At 43.8% G+C, this 14,997-nt stretch overlaps 1 protein-coding gene across 5 annotated transcripts in view; it reads right to left on the bottom strand.

Annotated features, from left to right (window-relative positions):
* utrn (utrophin) overlaps nt 1–14,997 on the bottom strand; it is a 262,181-nt gene that overhangs the window by 166,414 nt on the left and 80,770 nt on the right. For all 5 annotated transcript variants that reach the window (XM_087805312.1, XM_087805309.1, XM_087805311.1 and 2 more), the window contains 13 exons: nt 14,319–14,468; nt 13,144–13,305; nt 12,956–13,087; nt 12,119–12,292; nt 11,896–12,051; nt 11,659–11,829; nt 11,185–11,364; nt 10,834–10,962; nt 7,786–7,956; nt 7,513–7,707; nt 3,662–3,799; nt 804–899; nt 574–744 (listed from right to left, as the gene is read on the bottom strand). In XM_087805312.1, the coding sequence (XP_087661438.1) occupies nt 574–744; nt 804–899; nt 3,662–3,799; nt 7,513–7,707; nt 7,786–7,956; nt 10,834–10,962; nt 11,185–11,364; nt 11,659–11,829; nt 11,896–12,051; nt 12,119–12,292; nt 12,956–13,087; nt 13,144–13,305; nt 14,319–14,468 (2,025 nt within the window). The remainder of the gene's footprint in view (nt 1–573; nt 745–803; nt 900–3,661; nt 3,800–7,512; nt 7,708–7,785; nt 7,957–10,833; nt 10,963–11,184; nt 11,365–11,658; nt 11,830–11,895; nt 12,052–12,118; nt 12,293–12,955; nt 13,088–13,143; nt 13,306–14,318; nt 14,469–14,997) is intronic.

Below are 14,997 nucleotides of genomic sequence, written 5' to 3'. Positions count from 1 at the left end.
ACAACCACAATAACAGCAACCGCAACCACAGCAACCGCAACAACAACCACAGCCACAACTACAATAAAAGCAACAACCACAACCACAAACGCAACCACAACAACCACAACAACCGCAACAACAACAACAACCACAACCACAACTACAATAACAGCAACCACAACCGCAACAACAGCAGCAACAACAACAGCAGCAGCAAAAACAGAAACAACAAAGCAAGCAGCAACAACAACAACAACCACAACAAAAACAACAACAACCACAACCACAGCAACCGCAACAACAACCACAACTACAATAACAGCAACCGCAACCACAGCAACCGCAACAACAACCACAATAAAAGCAACAACCACAACCACAATAAAAGCAACAACCACAACCACAATAAAAGCAACAACCACAACCACAATAAAAGCAACAACCACAACAACCGCAACAACAACAACAGTTCAGAACAACATGCTAAGACCCTTGAGACGGTTGTTAAACTGATCTCAAGGTGTTCTAAAGGGGTCTTGAACTGACACTCTTGAAGAACTCTCTCCAGAACACTGGTGTCCTCACACTTACCCGGAGCGTGTCCTCTTGGCTGGAGAAGTCTTCGTACAGACCTCCGCTGAGCTCCGACGAGTTGAGCAGCAGCTCGTTGTCGGCCATGGCCAGAAGAACCTTGTTGATGTCCAGCAGGTAGTCGGAGGACGAGAGCGCAGGACTGCGGCGGATCACGTCCGTGGACGTTCCCTTTGGAGCGAAGAGTGAAGGTCATGAGATGATCTCCAGCACAGTCTCAGCAGATCTACCTTGTGGTAGGAGTCGCTGGCTTCATCCGTGAAGGTGATGGACGAGGACGGGTCCACGGTGGTCTCCAGTCGTCGGAGGCGAACCCACGTGGACTCCTGGAACAAAGACCACGTTGGAGGAAACTCGTATGGCGGTCATTACGGTAGCTCGTGGTCAGACTCGCACCAGGTCAGAGGTCACAGTGATGTTTAGAAGACTTGCATTTTGTTTGTTTACTTTGCAAGTGCTTTCATCTTCATTTATATTCATCTATTCATTAATTCATTTATTGTTATTATGTTAGGTGAGGTAGAACTTTAGTCTTTTTCCAATGAGACACAGCAATACAGCAAGTATTCATAAAAAGAAAATAAGAACAAAGAGAAATAAAGAGAAAGAACAAGATGATACGATCTAAGTCTAAAGATAAAGAACATAGATCACAGAAAAATAAGGATTCAAAGACTAACGTAGAATAGAATGTCAAGATACATATGTATGAGTCCCTGAGTCTATTAGTTTTGTATCTGGGAAGGATCATTGTGTGAATGCTGGGAAGCATTTCTCTTTATTCTTTTTTTTCTTTTTCCTCTTCCGTCTTCTGACCTAAACTTTGTTCCGCTTCCACAAATTTCATCCGATTTGAACCGTTCAAACTTTGATCAATTCAGCTCGTTCCAGTCATTCAGGCTATGTTCTACCTCTCTTTTATCTCTTCCCCTCTTTCTTTTATTCCACTTTTTCTACCCCTTTTTCTAGTCTGGTCTAGTGGTTTGACTCTCGCTCTCAATGACTGAGGTCCCGGGTTCAAAACCCAGAGGTGACATGAAATTTGAGTTTTTCTCTTTGTTTAGATATGGTTTGTGTGTAGTCTGTGGAAAAGTTCTCTTTTATCTCTTCCATTCTTTCTTTTATTCCTCTTTTTCTACCCTTTTCATTTCAATGGGGAAACTCTTCAACTCAACTTTCAACTCCTTCCACTGTAACCTACTACTTCTACTACTAATTCCACTACTACTTCCACTACTACTACTTCCACAACTACTACTTCAAATACTACTTCCACTACTACTACTTCAACTACTACTTCAACAACTACTTCCACTACTACTACTTCAAATACTACTTCCACTACTACTACTTCAACTACTACTTCAACTACTACTTCCACTACTACTACTTCAACTACTACTTCAACTACTACTTCCACAACTACTACTTCAAATACTACTTCCACTACTACTACTTCAACTACTACTTCAACTACTACTTCCACAACTACTACTTCAAATACTACTTCCACTACTACTACTTCAACTACTACTTCCACTACTACTTCCACAACTACTACTTCCACTACTACTTCAAATACTACTTCCACTAATACTACTTCAACTACTACTTAAACTACTACTTCCACTACTACTACTTCCATAACTACTACTTCAAATACTACTTCCACTACTACTTCCACTACTACTACTTCAAATACTACTTCCACTACTACTTCCACTACTACTACTTCCACTACTACTAATCCAACTACTTCTTCCACTACCAGTTCCACAACTACTACTTCCACTACTAATTCCACAACTACTAATCCAACTACTTCTTCCACTACCAGTTCCACTTCTAATAGTTCCACTACTACTACTTCCGGTACTACCAATTGTGTGAATGCTGCTCATTCCACTACTACTTCCACTACTACTACTTAAACTACTACTTCCACTACTACTAATCCAACTACTTCTTCCACTACCAGTTCCACTTCTACTAATTCCACTACTACTACTACTTCCGGTACTACCAATTGTGTGAATGCTGCTCATTCCACTACTACTTCCACTACTACTTCCACTACTACTAATCCAACTACTTTTTCCACTACCAGTTCCACTTCTACTAGTTCCACTACTACTACTTCCGGTACTACCAATTGTGTGAATGCTGCTCATTCCACTACTACTTCCACTACTACTACTTCTACTACTACTTCCACAACTACTACTTCAACTACTACTACTTCAACTACTACTTCCACTACTTCTTCCACTACCAGTTCCACTTCTACTAATTCCACTACTACTACTTCCGGTACTACCAATTGTGTGAATGCTGCTCATTCCACTACTACTTCCACTACTACTACTTCCACAACTACTACTTCAACTACTACGTCCACTACTACTACTTCAACTACTACGTCCACTACTACTAATCCAACTACTTCTTCCACTAGCAGTTCCACTTCTACTAGTTCCACTACTACTACTTCCGGTACTACCAATTGTGTGAATGCTGCTCATTCCACTACTACTTCCACTACTACTACTTCTACTACTACTTCCACAACTACTACTTCAACTACTACTACTTCAACTACTACTAATCCAACTACTTCTTCCACTACCAGTTCCACTTCTACTAATTCCACTACTACTACTTCCGGTACTACCAATTGTGTGAATGCTGCTCATTCCACTACTACTTCCACTACTACTACTTCCACAACTACTACTTCAACTACTACGTCCACTACTACTACTTCAACTACTACGTCCACTACTACTAATCCAACTACTTCTTCCACTAGCAGTTCCACTTCTACTAGTTCCACTACTACTACTTCCGGTACTACCAATTGTGTGAATGCTGCTCAATGCTGCTCAGCATTCACACTGCATTTTCGTCCGGGAATGCACTCTTTTCTGGTTCCCATTATGTTTGTGTTTTCAAATTGTTCATTTATTCTTTTGTAAACGTAGAATTTCTTCGTGTTTTTTGTTGCAAACGGTTCATTTCTGTTGCTGCTGGTTTGTGTCTTCAGTGCGTCGACGGTTGTCGTCGTTGTGGTGCCTCGTGTGCGACTCACCCTCCGAGCCGAGAACTGACTCTGCAGTCGCAGCAGCATGAGTCTCAGCTCCTCGCGCTGGACCTCGTCCGTCGTCTGCTGCAGAAGATCTTCTCCTCGCCGCAGCAGAGTCTCTACTCGGGCCTTGTCCTCGTCCATCTGTCGGGGAAATAAACCGATGCTTGAAATAGTAAAACAATCCTGTGAGTCTTTGTGTTGATGATTAGTTTGACCTTCAGATCCTGCTCTTGACTGACACAATTTAAACACATTCTTGTGACGACAAGTTTGAACTTTGTTTTATTTATTTAACTTTTGGTTGATTTGGATTTTGAGTGTAAAATAGTTCAAACATCTTTGTTGTTCATTGGAATAACTACTTCAACTACTACTTCCACTACTACTATCTAGTAGTGGAAGTAGTAGTTGAAGTAGTAGTAGTGGAAGTAGTAGTGGAAGTAGTAGTTGAAGTAGTAGTAGTGGAAGTAGTAGTGGAAGTAGTAGTAGTGGAAGTAGTAGTGGAAGTAGTAGTAGTGGAAGTGGTAGTTGAAGTAGTAGTAGTGGAAGTAGTAGTTGAAGTAGTAGTAGTGGAAGTAGTAGTGGAAGTAGTAGTAGTGGAAGTAGTAGTGGAAGTAGTAGTAGTGGAAGTGGTAGTTGAAGTAGTAGTAGTGGAAGTAGTAGTGGAAGTAGTAGTAGTGGAATTAGTAGTTGAAGTAGTAGTAGTGGAATTAGTAGTTGTGGAAGTAGTAGTTGAAGTAGTAGTAGTGGAATTAGTAGTTGAAGTAGTAGTAGTGGAAGTAGTAGTGGAAGTAGTAGTAGTGGAAGTAGTAGTTGAAGTAGTAGTAGTGGAAGTAGTAGTAGTGGAAGTAGTAGTTGAAGTAGTAGTAGTGGAAGTAGTAGTGGAAGTAGTAGTAGTGGAAGTAGTAGTGGAAGTAGTAGTAGTGGAAGTGGTAGTTGAAGTAGTAGTAGTGGAAGTAGTAGTGGAAGTAGTAGTAGTGGAAGTAGTAGTGGAAGTAGTAGTAGTGGAAGTAGTAGTTGAAGTAGTAGTAGTGGAAGTAGTAGTGGAATGAGCAGCATTCACACAATTGGTAGTACCGGAAGTAGTAGTAGTGGAATTAGTAGAAGTGGAACTGGTAGTGGAAGAAGTAGTTGGATTAGTAGTAGTGGAAGTAGTAGTTGAAGTAGTAGTAGTGGAAGTAGTAGTTGAAGTAGTAGTAGTGGAAGTAGTAGTGGAATGAGCAGCATTCACACAATTGGTAGTACCGGAAGTAGTAGTAGTGGAATTAGTAGAAGTGGAACTGGTAGTGGAAGAAGTAGTTGGATTAGTAGTAGTGGAAGTAGTAGTTGAAGTAGTAGTAGTGGAAGTAGTAGTTGAAGTAGTAGTAGTGGAATGAGCAGCATTCACACAATTGGTAGTACCGGAAGTAGTAGTAGTGGAATTAGTAGAAGTGGAACTGGTAGTGGAAGAAGTAGTTGGATTAGTAGTAGTGGAAGTAGTAGTTGAAGTAGTAGTTGTGGAAGTAGTAGTTGAAGTAGTAGTAGTGGACGTAGTAGTTGAAGTAGTAGTAGTGGAAGTAGTAGTGGAAGTAGTAGTAGTGGAAGTAGTAGTGGAATGAGCAGCATTCACACAATTGGTAGTACCGGAAGTAGTAGTAGTGGAATTAGTAGAAGTGGAACTGGTAGTGGAAGAAGTAGTTGGATTAGTAGTAGTGGAAGTAGTAGTTGAAGTAGTAGTAGTGGACGTAGTAGTTGTGGAAGTAGTAGTTGAAGTAGTAGTAGTGGAAGTAGTAGTGGAATGAGCAGCATTCACACAATTGGTAGTACCGGAAGTAGTAGTAGTGGAATTAGTAGAAGTGGAACTGGTAGTGGAAGAAGTAGTTGGATTAGTAGTAGTGGAAGTAGTAGTTGTGGAAGTAGTAGTGGAAGTAGTAGTAGTGGACGTAGTAGTGGAAGTAGTAGTGGAAGTAGTAGTAGTGGAAGTAGTAGTGGAATGAGCAGCATTCACACAATTGGTAGTACCGGAAGTAGTAGTAGTGGAATTAGTAGAAGTGGAACTGGTAGTGGAAGAAGTAGTTGGATTAGTAGTAGTGGAAGTAGTAGTTGAAGTAGTAGTAGTGGACGTAGTAGTTGAAGTAGTAGAAGTGGAAGTAGTAGTGGAAGTAGTAGTAGTGGAAGTAGTAGTGGAATGAGCAGCATTCACACAATTGGTAGTACCGGAAGTAGTAGTAGTGGAATTAGTAGAAGTGGAACTGGTAGTGGAAGAAGTAGTTGGAGTAGTAGTAGTGGAAGTAGTAGTTGAAGTAGTAGTAGTGGACGTAGTAGTTGAAGTAGTAGTAGTGGAAGTAGTAGTGGAAGTAGTAGTAGTGGAAGTAGTAGTGGAATGAGCAGCATTCACACAATTGGTAGTACCGGAAGTAGTAGTAGTGGAATCAGTAGAAGTGGAACTGGTAGTGGAAGAAGTAGTTGGATTAGTAGTAGTGGAAGTAGTAGTTGAAGTAGTAGTAGTGGACGTAGTAGTTGAAGTAGTAGTAGTGGAAGTAGTAGTGGAATGAGCAGCATTCACACAATTGGTAGTACCGGAAGTAGTAGTAGTGGAATTAGTAGAAGTGGAACTGGTAGTGGAAGAAGTAGTTGCATTAGTAGTAGTGGAAGTAGTAGTTGAAGTAGTAGTAGTGGACGTAGTAGTTGAAGTAGTAGTAGTGGAAGTAGTAGTAGTGGAAGTAGTAGTGGAATGAGCAGCATTCACACAATTGGTAGTACCGGAAGTAGTAGTAGTGGAATTAGTAGAAGTGGAACTGGTAGTGGAAGAAGTAGTTGGATTAGTAGTAGTGGAAGTAGTAGTTGAAGTAGTAGTAGTGGACGTAGTAGTTGAAGTAGTAGTAGTGGAAGTAGTAGTGGAAGTAGTAGTAGTGGAAGTAGTAGTGGAATGAGCAGCATTCACACAATTGGTAGTACCGGAAGTAGTAGTAGTGGAATTAGTAGAAGTGGAACTGGTAGTGGAAGAAGTAGTTGGATTAGTAGTAGTGGAAGTAGTAGTTGAAGTAGTAGTAGTGGAAGTAGTAGTGGAAGTAGTAGTAGTGGAAGTAGTAGTGGAATGAGCAGCATTCACACAATTGGTAGTACCGGAAGTAGTAGTAGTGGAATTAGTAGCAGTGGAACTGGTAGTGGAAGAAGTAGTTGGATTAGTAGTAGTTGAAGTAGTAGTTGAAGTAGTAGTAGTGGAAGTAGTAGTTGAAGTAGTTATTCCAATGAACAACAAAGATGTTTGAACTATTTTACACTCAAAATCCAAATCAACCAAAAGTTAAATAAATAAAACAAAGTTCAAACTTGTCGTCACAAGAATGTGTTTAAATTGTGTCAGTCAAGAAGTAGTTGGATTAGTAGTAGTGGAAGTAGTAGTTGAAGTAGTTATTCCAATGAGTAGTATCTGTATTATTGTGAAGTCTGAGGCGGATTTAATGTTTTTCTTATTCACTTTCTTTTATTTTGAAGGCCATCTTGGGTGAGATTTGCCGATCTCGCGAGAGTTGAACGTGATTTAGGGATTAACGAAGTCAGTCGATGTTGATACAAGAATGTAAGACAGAGAATCATTTGTAGTTCGTCGACTGTAGGTATTGTTGTAGGTTATGTTGTATTATCTCACATCTAGAGCACCTGTTATCTTCTCTTGTAAATCCACCTCTTTATTATCTTAGTTCAGTTTTTACTGAGGATGTTAAGAGCCTGCTGAAATAAACATTTCCTCCTGAGCCTTAATTCTTTCAGTTTAATAATCAACGTACGGTTTAAATAAACATAATATTGTTGCATCTACAACATGCACGACCTTGAATCTCGTCGTGGTCGATGTAAAGTAAACGTCGCACCTTGTCGTCGTCCGTGTTCACGACGTCCTGCTGCTCGTGCAGAACCTTCAGCTCGTCCTGGACCTCCACCAGCAGCAGCTCAGTGGCCCGAGCCTGACTCTGGACAAAGTCCGCTTTGGTCGACGCCACCTGAGACGGGAGTCTCGGCTCCATCTGGTTCAACTCGACTCCGCTGGACTCCAAGCTGCTGATCATCTGGGAAGGTTCGAGAAGGTTTCAAGAAGATGGTTGGAACGCCCGTGAAGGTGGTAGGTTTCCGACTCGTCTTCGCACCTGAGCCGTCTTGATGTGCTGCGACACCTTGTCGAAGTTGCAGTTGAGTTCGGTCAGTTTGGGCTCCACCACCTCGCGGCAGGCCGGCCCCCTGCTGGTCATGAGGATCACCGCCTGGTCTCGCACGTTGTCCACGCGGAGACCGATGTCTTCGAGTTCCTCCAACATCCTCTGAAGGACCAGAGCAGAGAGGAGAGGATCTTCATCTCTGTGTGTGCGTGAGCTTCATCGCTCGGATCATACATGTGAGAAGATCAGCTGAGGAACATCTGAAGACCTTGAGCCAGAAGATGCTTTTGAAGACAAAGTGGTCTCAAGAGAACGGCACTGGCTAAAAACAACACGATTGTGGTTTAATAGAACCTTTAGTCCGTCTTCAGAACTCCTGGTTCTGCTGTGAGAGCAATTATTAACAACCTAACGAATCCACCATTGACCTTCCTGTCACATGGTTCATGATGTCACATGGTTCATGATGTCACATGGTTCATGATGTCACATGGTTCATGATGTCACATGGTTCAACCATCAACCATCAACAGCTCAGACCAAAGAACCTTCTGCCTATAGATTAACTGTATCATACAAAACCTATGTTCATCATTTAAAATACCATCAGCAGCAATGAGTGTCAAGCGTCTCCACCACATAGTGACACATCCTTCAAAAGTTCGGTGGATCCAGATGGTCGGATTATTCCGAATGTTTTACATCCATGTTTCCTGATCATTTCCCTTAAAAAAAATACGTTGACAAACACAAAAGCAGGTCCTTAGTTAAGAAAATGTCGTCGACAAACTGCACCAAAAGAAGATGAAATTACAGCTAAAAGGATAAAAAAAAAAGGAAAGAACCGAGAGGACGACTGGAAACAAAAAGGCAATTTTGTTCTGTAGGGAAATTAAAAAAACGTTTTACTGTTTACTCGAAGCACGAAACACTAAATAAAAACACAACCTTATTGTTAAATACAAATATTTAACGTATTAAAAGAAGCTCAAACGCTCATGTGGTCGATGCAGGATTATACTGCCCCCTTGTGGTCATGTGTCAAAGCGCAAAGGTAGAAAAATGACCAGTAAAAAGCTAGTTTTCATCTGTAGGATCTCATCTCAGGTCCACAACTTCAGCTGCAGTCTAATACTACACAGTTGTGAAGGTACAAAGCTTCAGCCTAATAAGGTACTACACAGTTGTGAAGGTACAAAGCTTCAGCCTAATAAGGTACTACACAGTTGTGAAGGTACAAAGCTTCAGCCTAATAAGGTACTACACAGTTGTGAAGGTACAAAGCTTCAGCCTAATAAGGTACTACACAGTTGTGAAGGTACAAAGCTTCAGCCTAATAAGGTACTACACAGTTGTGAAGGTACAAAGCTTCAGCCTAATAAGGTACTACACAGTTGTGAAGGTACAAAGCTTCAGCCTAATAAGGTACTACACAGTGGTGAAGGTACAAAGCTTCAGCCTAATAAGGTACTACACAGTTGTGAAGGTACAAAGCTTCAGCCTAATAAGGTACTACACAGTTGTGAAGGTACAAAGCTTCAGCCTAATAAGGTACTACACAGTTGTGAAGGTACAAAGCTTCAGCCTAATAAGGTACTACACAGTTGTGAAGATACAAAGCTTCAGCCTAATAAGGTACTACACAGTTGTGAAGGTACAAAGCTTCAGCCTAATAAGGTACTACACAGTTGTGAAGATACAAAGCTTCAGCCTAATAAGGTACTACACAGTTGTGAAGGTACAAAGCTTCAGCCTAATAAGGTACTACACAGTTGTGAAGGTACAAAGCTTCAGCCTAATAAGGTACTACACAGTTGTGAAGGTACAAAGCTTCAGCCTAATAAGGTACTACACAGTTGTGAAGGTACAAAGCTTCAGCCTAATAAGGTACTACACAGTTGTGAAGGTACAAAGCTTCAGCCTAATAAGGTACTACACAGTTGTGAAGGTACAAAGCTTCAGCCTAATAAGGTACTACACAGTTGTGAAGATACAAAGCTTCAGCCTAATAAGGTACTACACAGTTGTGAAGGTACAAAGCTTCAGCCTAATAAGGTACTACACAGTTGTGAAGGTACAAAGCTTCAGCCTAATAAGGTACTACACAGTTGTGAAGGTACAAAGCTTCAGCCTAATAAGGTACTACACAGTTGTGAAGGTACAAAGCTTCAGCCTAATAAGGTACTACACAGTTGTGAAGGTACAAAGCTTCAGCCTAATAAGGTACTACACAGTTGTGAAGATACAAAGCTTCAGCCTAATAAGGTACTACACAGTTGTGAAGGTACAAAGCTTCAGCCTAATAAGGTACTACACAGTTGTGAAGATACAAAGCTTCAGCCTAATAAGGTACTACACAGTTGTGAAGGTACAAAGCTTCAGCCTAATAAGGTACTACACAGTTGTGAAGGTACAAAGCTTCAGCCTAATAAGGTACTACACAGTTGTGAAGGTACAAAGCTTCAGCCTAATAAGGTACTACACAGTTGTGAAGGTACAAAGCTTCAGCCTAATAAGGTACTACACAGTTGTGAAGGTACAAAGCTTCAGCCTAATAAGGTACTACACAGTTGTGAAGGTACAAAGCTTCAGCCTAATAAGGTACTACACAGTTGTGAAGATACAAAGCTTCAGCCTAATAAGGTACTACACAGTTGTGAAGGTACAAAGCTTCAGCCTAATAAGGTACTACACAGTTGTGAAGATACAAAGCTTCAGCCTAATAAGGTACTACACAGTTGTGAAGGTACAAAGCTTCAGCCTAATAAGGTACTACACAGTTGTGAAGGTACAAAGCTTCAGCCTAATAAGGTACTACACAGTTGTGAAGGTACAAAGCTTCAGCCTAATAAGGTACTACACAGTTGTGAAGGTACAAAGCTTCAGCCTAATAAGGTACTACACAGTTGTGAAGGTACAAAGCTTCAGCCTAATAAGGTACTACACAGTTGTGAAGATACAAAGCTTCAGCCTAATAAGGTACTACACAGTTGTACAAATACACCAATCGTTGTGGCGACACTCTTGCTTCTTCGCTACCTTCACGGTCTTCTCCCTGTCGGCGGGCGAGCGGCGCTCGGCCTCGTCCAGGTGGATCTGGGTCTGGTAGAGCCAGGTGCTGATGTGAGCCACGTTCTCGTCGAAGATGTCCACCTCGTTCTGGTGACTCTGGAGAGACGGTTACACGACATTCACGACTATTACATGTTCAAAGTTAGTTCTATTTTCTCATTATTTTTGATGCAATAAATCAGGATCAGCATCAGGACAGTGACTCCCCAATATCTGGGGAACCCTTGTGTTGTCTCAGGGTCAAAGGTCGTCGTGGATCTCGCAGATGCTTCTCACTGTAAACAGTTCTAACGAATAAGAAGAAACTCTTGGACTCACGAGGACGGCGCTCAGCCAGTCTTCGGTCCAGGTGTGAACCCGATCCCAGGATTCCTTCAGACCCGACACTTTCTGCTCCAGCGGCGCCTCGCTGCCCTCGATCAGCGCCTGCAGGCCGGCGCTGGTCTCGGTCAGACCCGAGAGGTCGGCCTTGCGGCGCTCGGACTCCTTGAGCAGACCCTGGGACAGAACCGGTGATGAGTTCAGTTCACCAGCAGGAGAGATGGTTTTGAACCAGTTAAAGCGCTCTTTCAGCACCCCCTACTGGCCATAACTGGAAATGTTTCATGTGCATTTATTTTTTAAGACACTCACAAAATAGGTGACTAGAAACCAAGAAATATCAGCCTTAAAATACCACACGTCTGTTTCAAGATCACGAACTAAAACACGTCAAAGTGAGCGTCAACGATGTGACTCTCAGGTGTTGCTGCTCAAGCTTCAAATTTTGTGAAGGTGGGTTCCTGCACTCACGTTGGCCCAGACGACCTCGGCGTGGATGTCCGCAGGCATGTCTCCGCTGCCGTTCTTCTGCTGCAGCTGAGCCTCGGCCGGCGTCAGCCAGTCCTGCAGCGAGTCGCTCTCCTTCTGGAACTTCTGCGCCAGACTCAGGGTCTTCTCCAGGTCCTGCTTCCCCTCCGTGACCTGTGAACCCCAACACGGAATCATTGTCGCCGGTGCTCGTGCACAGGTGTGTGAGGCGACCTTCACCTGAGCTCCCAGGTCGTTGTAGAGAAGCTTGAGCGCCGTGAGCTGCTCGTCCATGGCCTTGGGGTTCTCGGTCTGCTGCTTCTGGACGATCTGTCGACCCGTCTTGATGACCGTCTCCACCTCCAGCTTCACCTCACTCAGCAGCTTGTAGAGTTTCTACGAACAATCGCAGACACGTTGATCCTTCCGTGCACGAGTGAGAAGGTCCTCACCAGGTCCTCACCATGCATCCGTTGAGGTGGGTCTGGATCTTCTGCGGCTCCACATCCGGGGCCTCCAGAACGTGGAGCTCGGCCTTGGCTCCGTCCAGAACCTTCTTGCAGTCCAGCATGCGTTGCTCGAAGTTGGCCGGCTTCTGGAAGAGCTGGAACTTTGTGGAAACTTCTCGCAGTTTTCTCTGTGAAGAACATCATAGAAGATGGAAAGTTCTGCATCAATCGATCGTTTGTTATCGTCGCCACAGAAAGAATAACATGAATTATTGATTATAACTGAAGGTAGTTTTATTGACACGTCAAAATACTTGTTTAAGTCAAGTTTGTGTCAAATATAAACCTGTAAACTATTGAAAATGAGTGAGAAGGCCGGTTACGTCCTAGGGCGCCCCCTGGATCCTGTGGAGGAAGTGTCTGGGAGGAGGATACGGAGCAAGCTGGGCTCCATGAGGAGGAACTTGTCTCACCCTCTCCAGCACACACTGAGGGCATTGAGGAGCTCCATCAGTGATAGGATGCTCCATCCCAGGTGTGTGAGGGAGAGGTACCGTAGGTCCTTCCTCCCTGCTGCCATCAGACTCCACAACAAGAACACACCAAGATAAATATTTAACTGCACCTTTCTTGTTATTTTTCTTGTTTTTCTAGTTCTTCTCTTGTAAGGTTGAATCCTCTGTGTCGAGAAGCTTCTGAACGATCACATTATAAAGAGAAGATGTTCCTTCAATCATGAACCGGTGAAGAACGACTTCAGGACGACAGCGAACACGAGCAGCTGCTAACTTCTGATTCTATTCTACCAGTGAGTGCAGTGCGCGAGACTGTCCGGCAGGTGGCAGTGTTACCTGGAGAAGGTCCAACATGGTTCCTCCTCTCGCTGCTTTCCCCTCCGTGGCTGGAGGAGGCAGGTTGTTCACGTTCCTTCTCCTCATCTCCTCCACGGTCGCCTCGTGGGCTGCGATCTCGCCGCCGATTTTCTGGAAGACGGTGAGAGGTGAGTCTTCGCCGAGGGCGGCGGCGACAGCGTGCGTACCTGCGCCTCCTGCGGCAGCTGGAAGGCGTCGACGCGGTCGGTCAGGTAGGACGCCAGGGTGTGGTCCAGCTGCGTCAGGGCCTCCTGCAGGGTCTGAAGATTCTGCTCGTTCTCCCTCAGCGTCTGCAGGTGCTGCTCCAGCGCCATCTGCCGGTTCACCGCCTGGAGACACGTTTGAGACGTGAACGTCTCACGCCAGCAGAGGAGCATGTTCTTGAACCATCACTCCTGGTCCAGCAGAGGAGCGTGTTCTTGAACCATCACTCCTGGTCCAGCAGAAGAGCATGTTCTTGAACCATCACTCCTGGGCCAGCAGAGGAGCATGTTCTTGAACCATCACTCCTGGTCAAGCAGAGGAGCATGTTCTTGAACCATCACTCATGGGCCAGCAGAGGAGCATGTTCTTGAACCATCACTCATGGTCCAGCAGAGGAGCATGTTCTTGAACCATCACTCCTGGTCAAGCAGAGGAGCATGTTCTTGAACCATCACTCCTGGTCCAGCAGAGGAGCATGTTCTTGAACCATCACTCCTGGTCCAGCAGAGGAGCATGTTCTTGAACCATCACTCCTGGGCCAGCAGAGGAGCATGTTCTTGAACCATCACTCCTGGTCCAGCAGAGGAGCATGTTCTTGAACCATCACTCCTGGTCCAGCAGAGGAGCATGTTCTTGAACCATCACTCCTGGTCCAGCAGAGGAGCATGTTCTTGAACCATCACTCCTGGTCCAGCAGAGGAGCATGTTCTTGAAACCATCACTCCTGGTCTGTCCTCCTTAACTCCGTCTCTCTTATGGACACTTCCAGGTCAAAGGACCTTCAACCTTCAACCCTCCCACCACTGCCTGCACTCTCTTCTTCACCTCCTTCATCTTCTGTATTTTTTACGACGACTCTTCCTGCAAAACTTCTGCTTTGATTGACTTTCATTTTCTCCAGATGATGAAGCTCCTGATTCAAACCATCACAGTGGACGCAAGTTATTATCGATGATGTTCTGACGAGAAGGAAATGCAGCTTCAAGAAACCAGGTTCTCTTAATCCAGACCTAGTTCTGTCGCCAGGATCATCACTGCTTCAATAGCTCAACACTTGGACCCACATCCCATAATAGAACATCTCAAGGTTACGAATGAAAACATCATTTTCAAAAGGGTGTCTCGTTGAGTCTCTGACCTGCTGGTGGAGTCGATCGTGGTGCGAGGTGAAGGCCTCCAGCTTCTCGCCGATGAGCTCGTCCAGGATGCCTCCGTCGACCAGGGTCTGTCCGAGCTCCTTGATCTGAGTCCTGTTGTCCGCGGGGTGACGGAGCACCAGCTCCAGGGCCTGGACCACAGGGAGTCTCAAAGTTAACGAGATGCATTCGAACGTCTTCGTCGAAACCGAGGCTACGTTATATGAACGCCATTGTTCCTGTTGTCATGGCGACAGAAGCGCGACGATCATTCCATAACCAGGAAGTGAGCAGAGACATGAGTGGATTGTTTGGACACCAGTGGGATCTACAGAGTCAAAAGTGTTTTTAAGGGGAAAGAGTTAAAAGTGTTTTTAAGGTGAAATAGTTAAAAGTGTTTTTAAGGTGAAAGAGTCAAAAGTGTTTTTAAGGTGAAAGAGTTAAAAGTGTTTTTAAGGTGAAAGAGTCAAAAGTGTTTTTAAGGTGAAAGAGTCAAAAGTGTTTTTAAGGTGAAAGAGTTAAAAGTGTTTTTAAGGTGAAAGAGTCAAAAGTGTTTTTAAGGTGAAAGAGTTAAAAGTGTTTTTAAGGTGAAAGAGTTAAAAGTGTTTTTAAGGTGAAAGAGTTAAAAGTGTTTTTAAGGTGAAAGAGTCAAAAGTGTTTTTAAGGTGAAAGAGTCAAAAG

This window comes from Callionymus lyra, chromosome 13 (genome assembly GCF_982586985.1).
Source record: "Callionymus lyra chromosome 13, fCalLyr1.hap1.1, whole genome shotgun sequence".
Classification (NCBI taxonomy): domain Eukaryota; kingdom Metazoa; phylum Chordata; class Actinopteri; order Syngnathiformes; family Callionymidae; genus Callionymus; species Callionymus lyra.
This window is presented reverse-complemented; position numbering and strand designations above follow the sequence as displayed.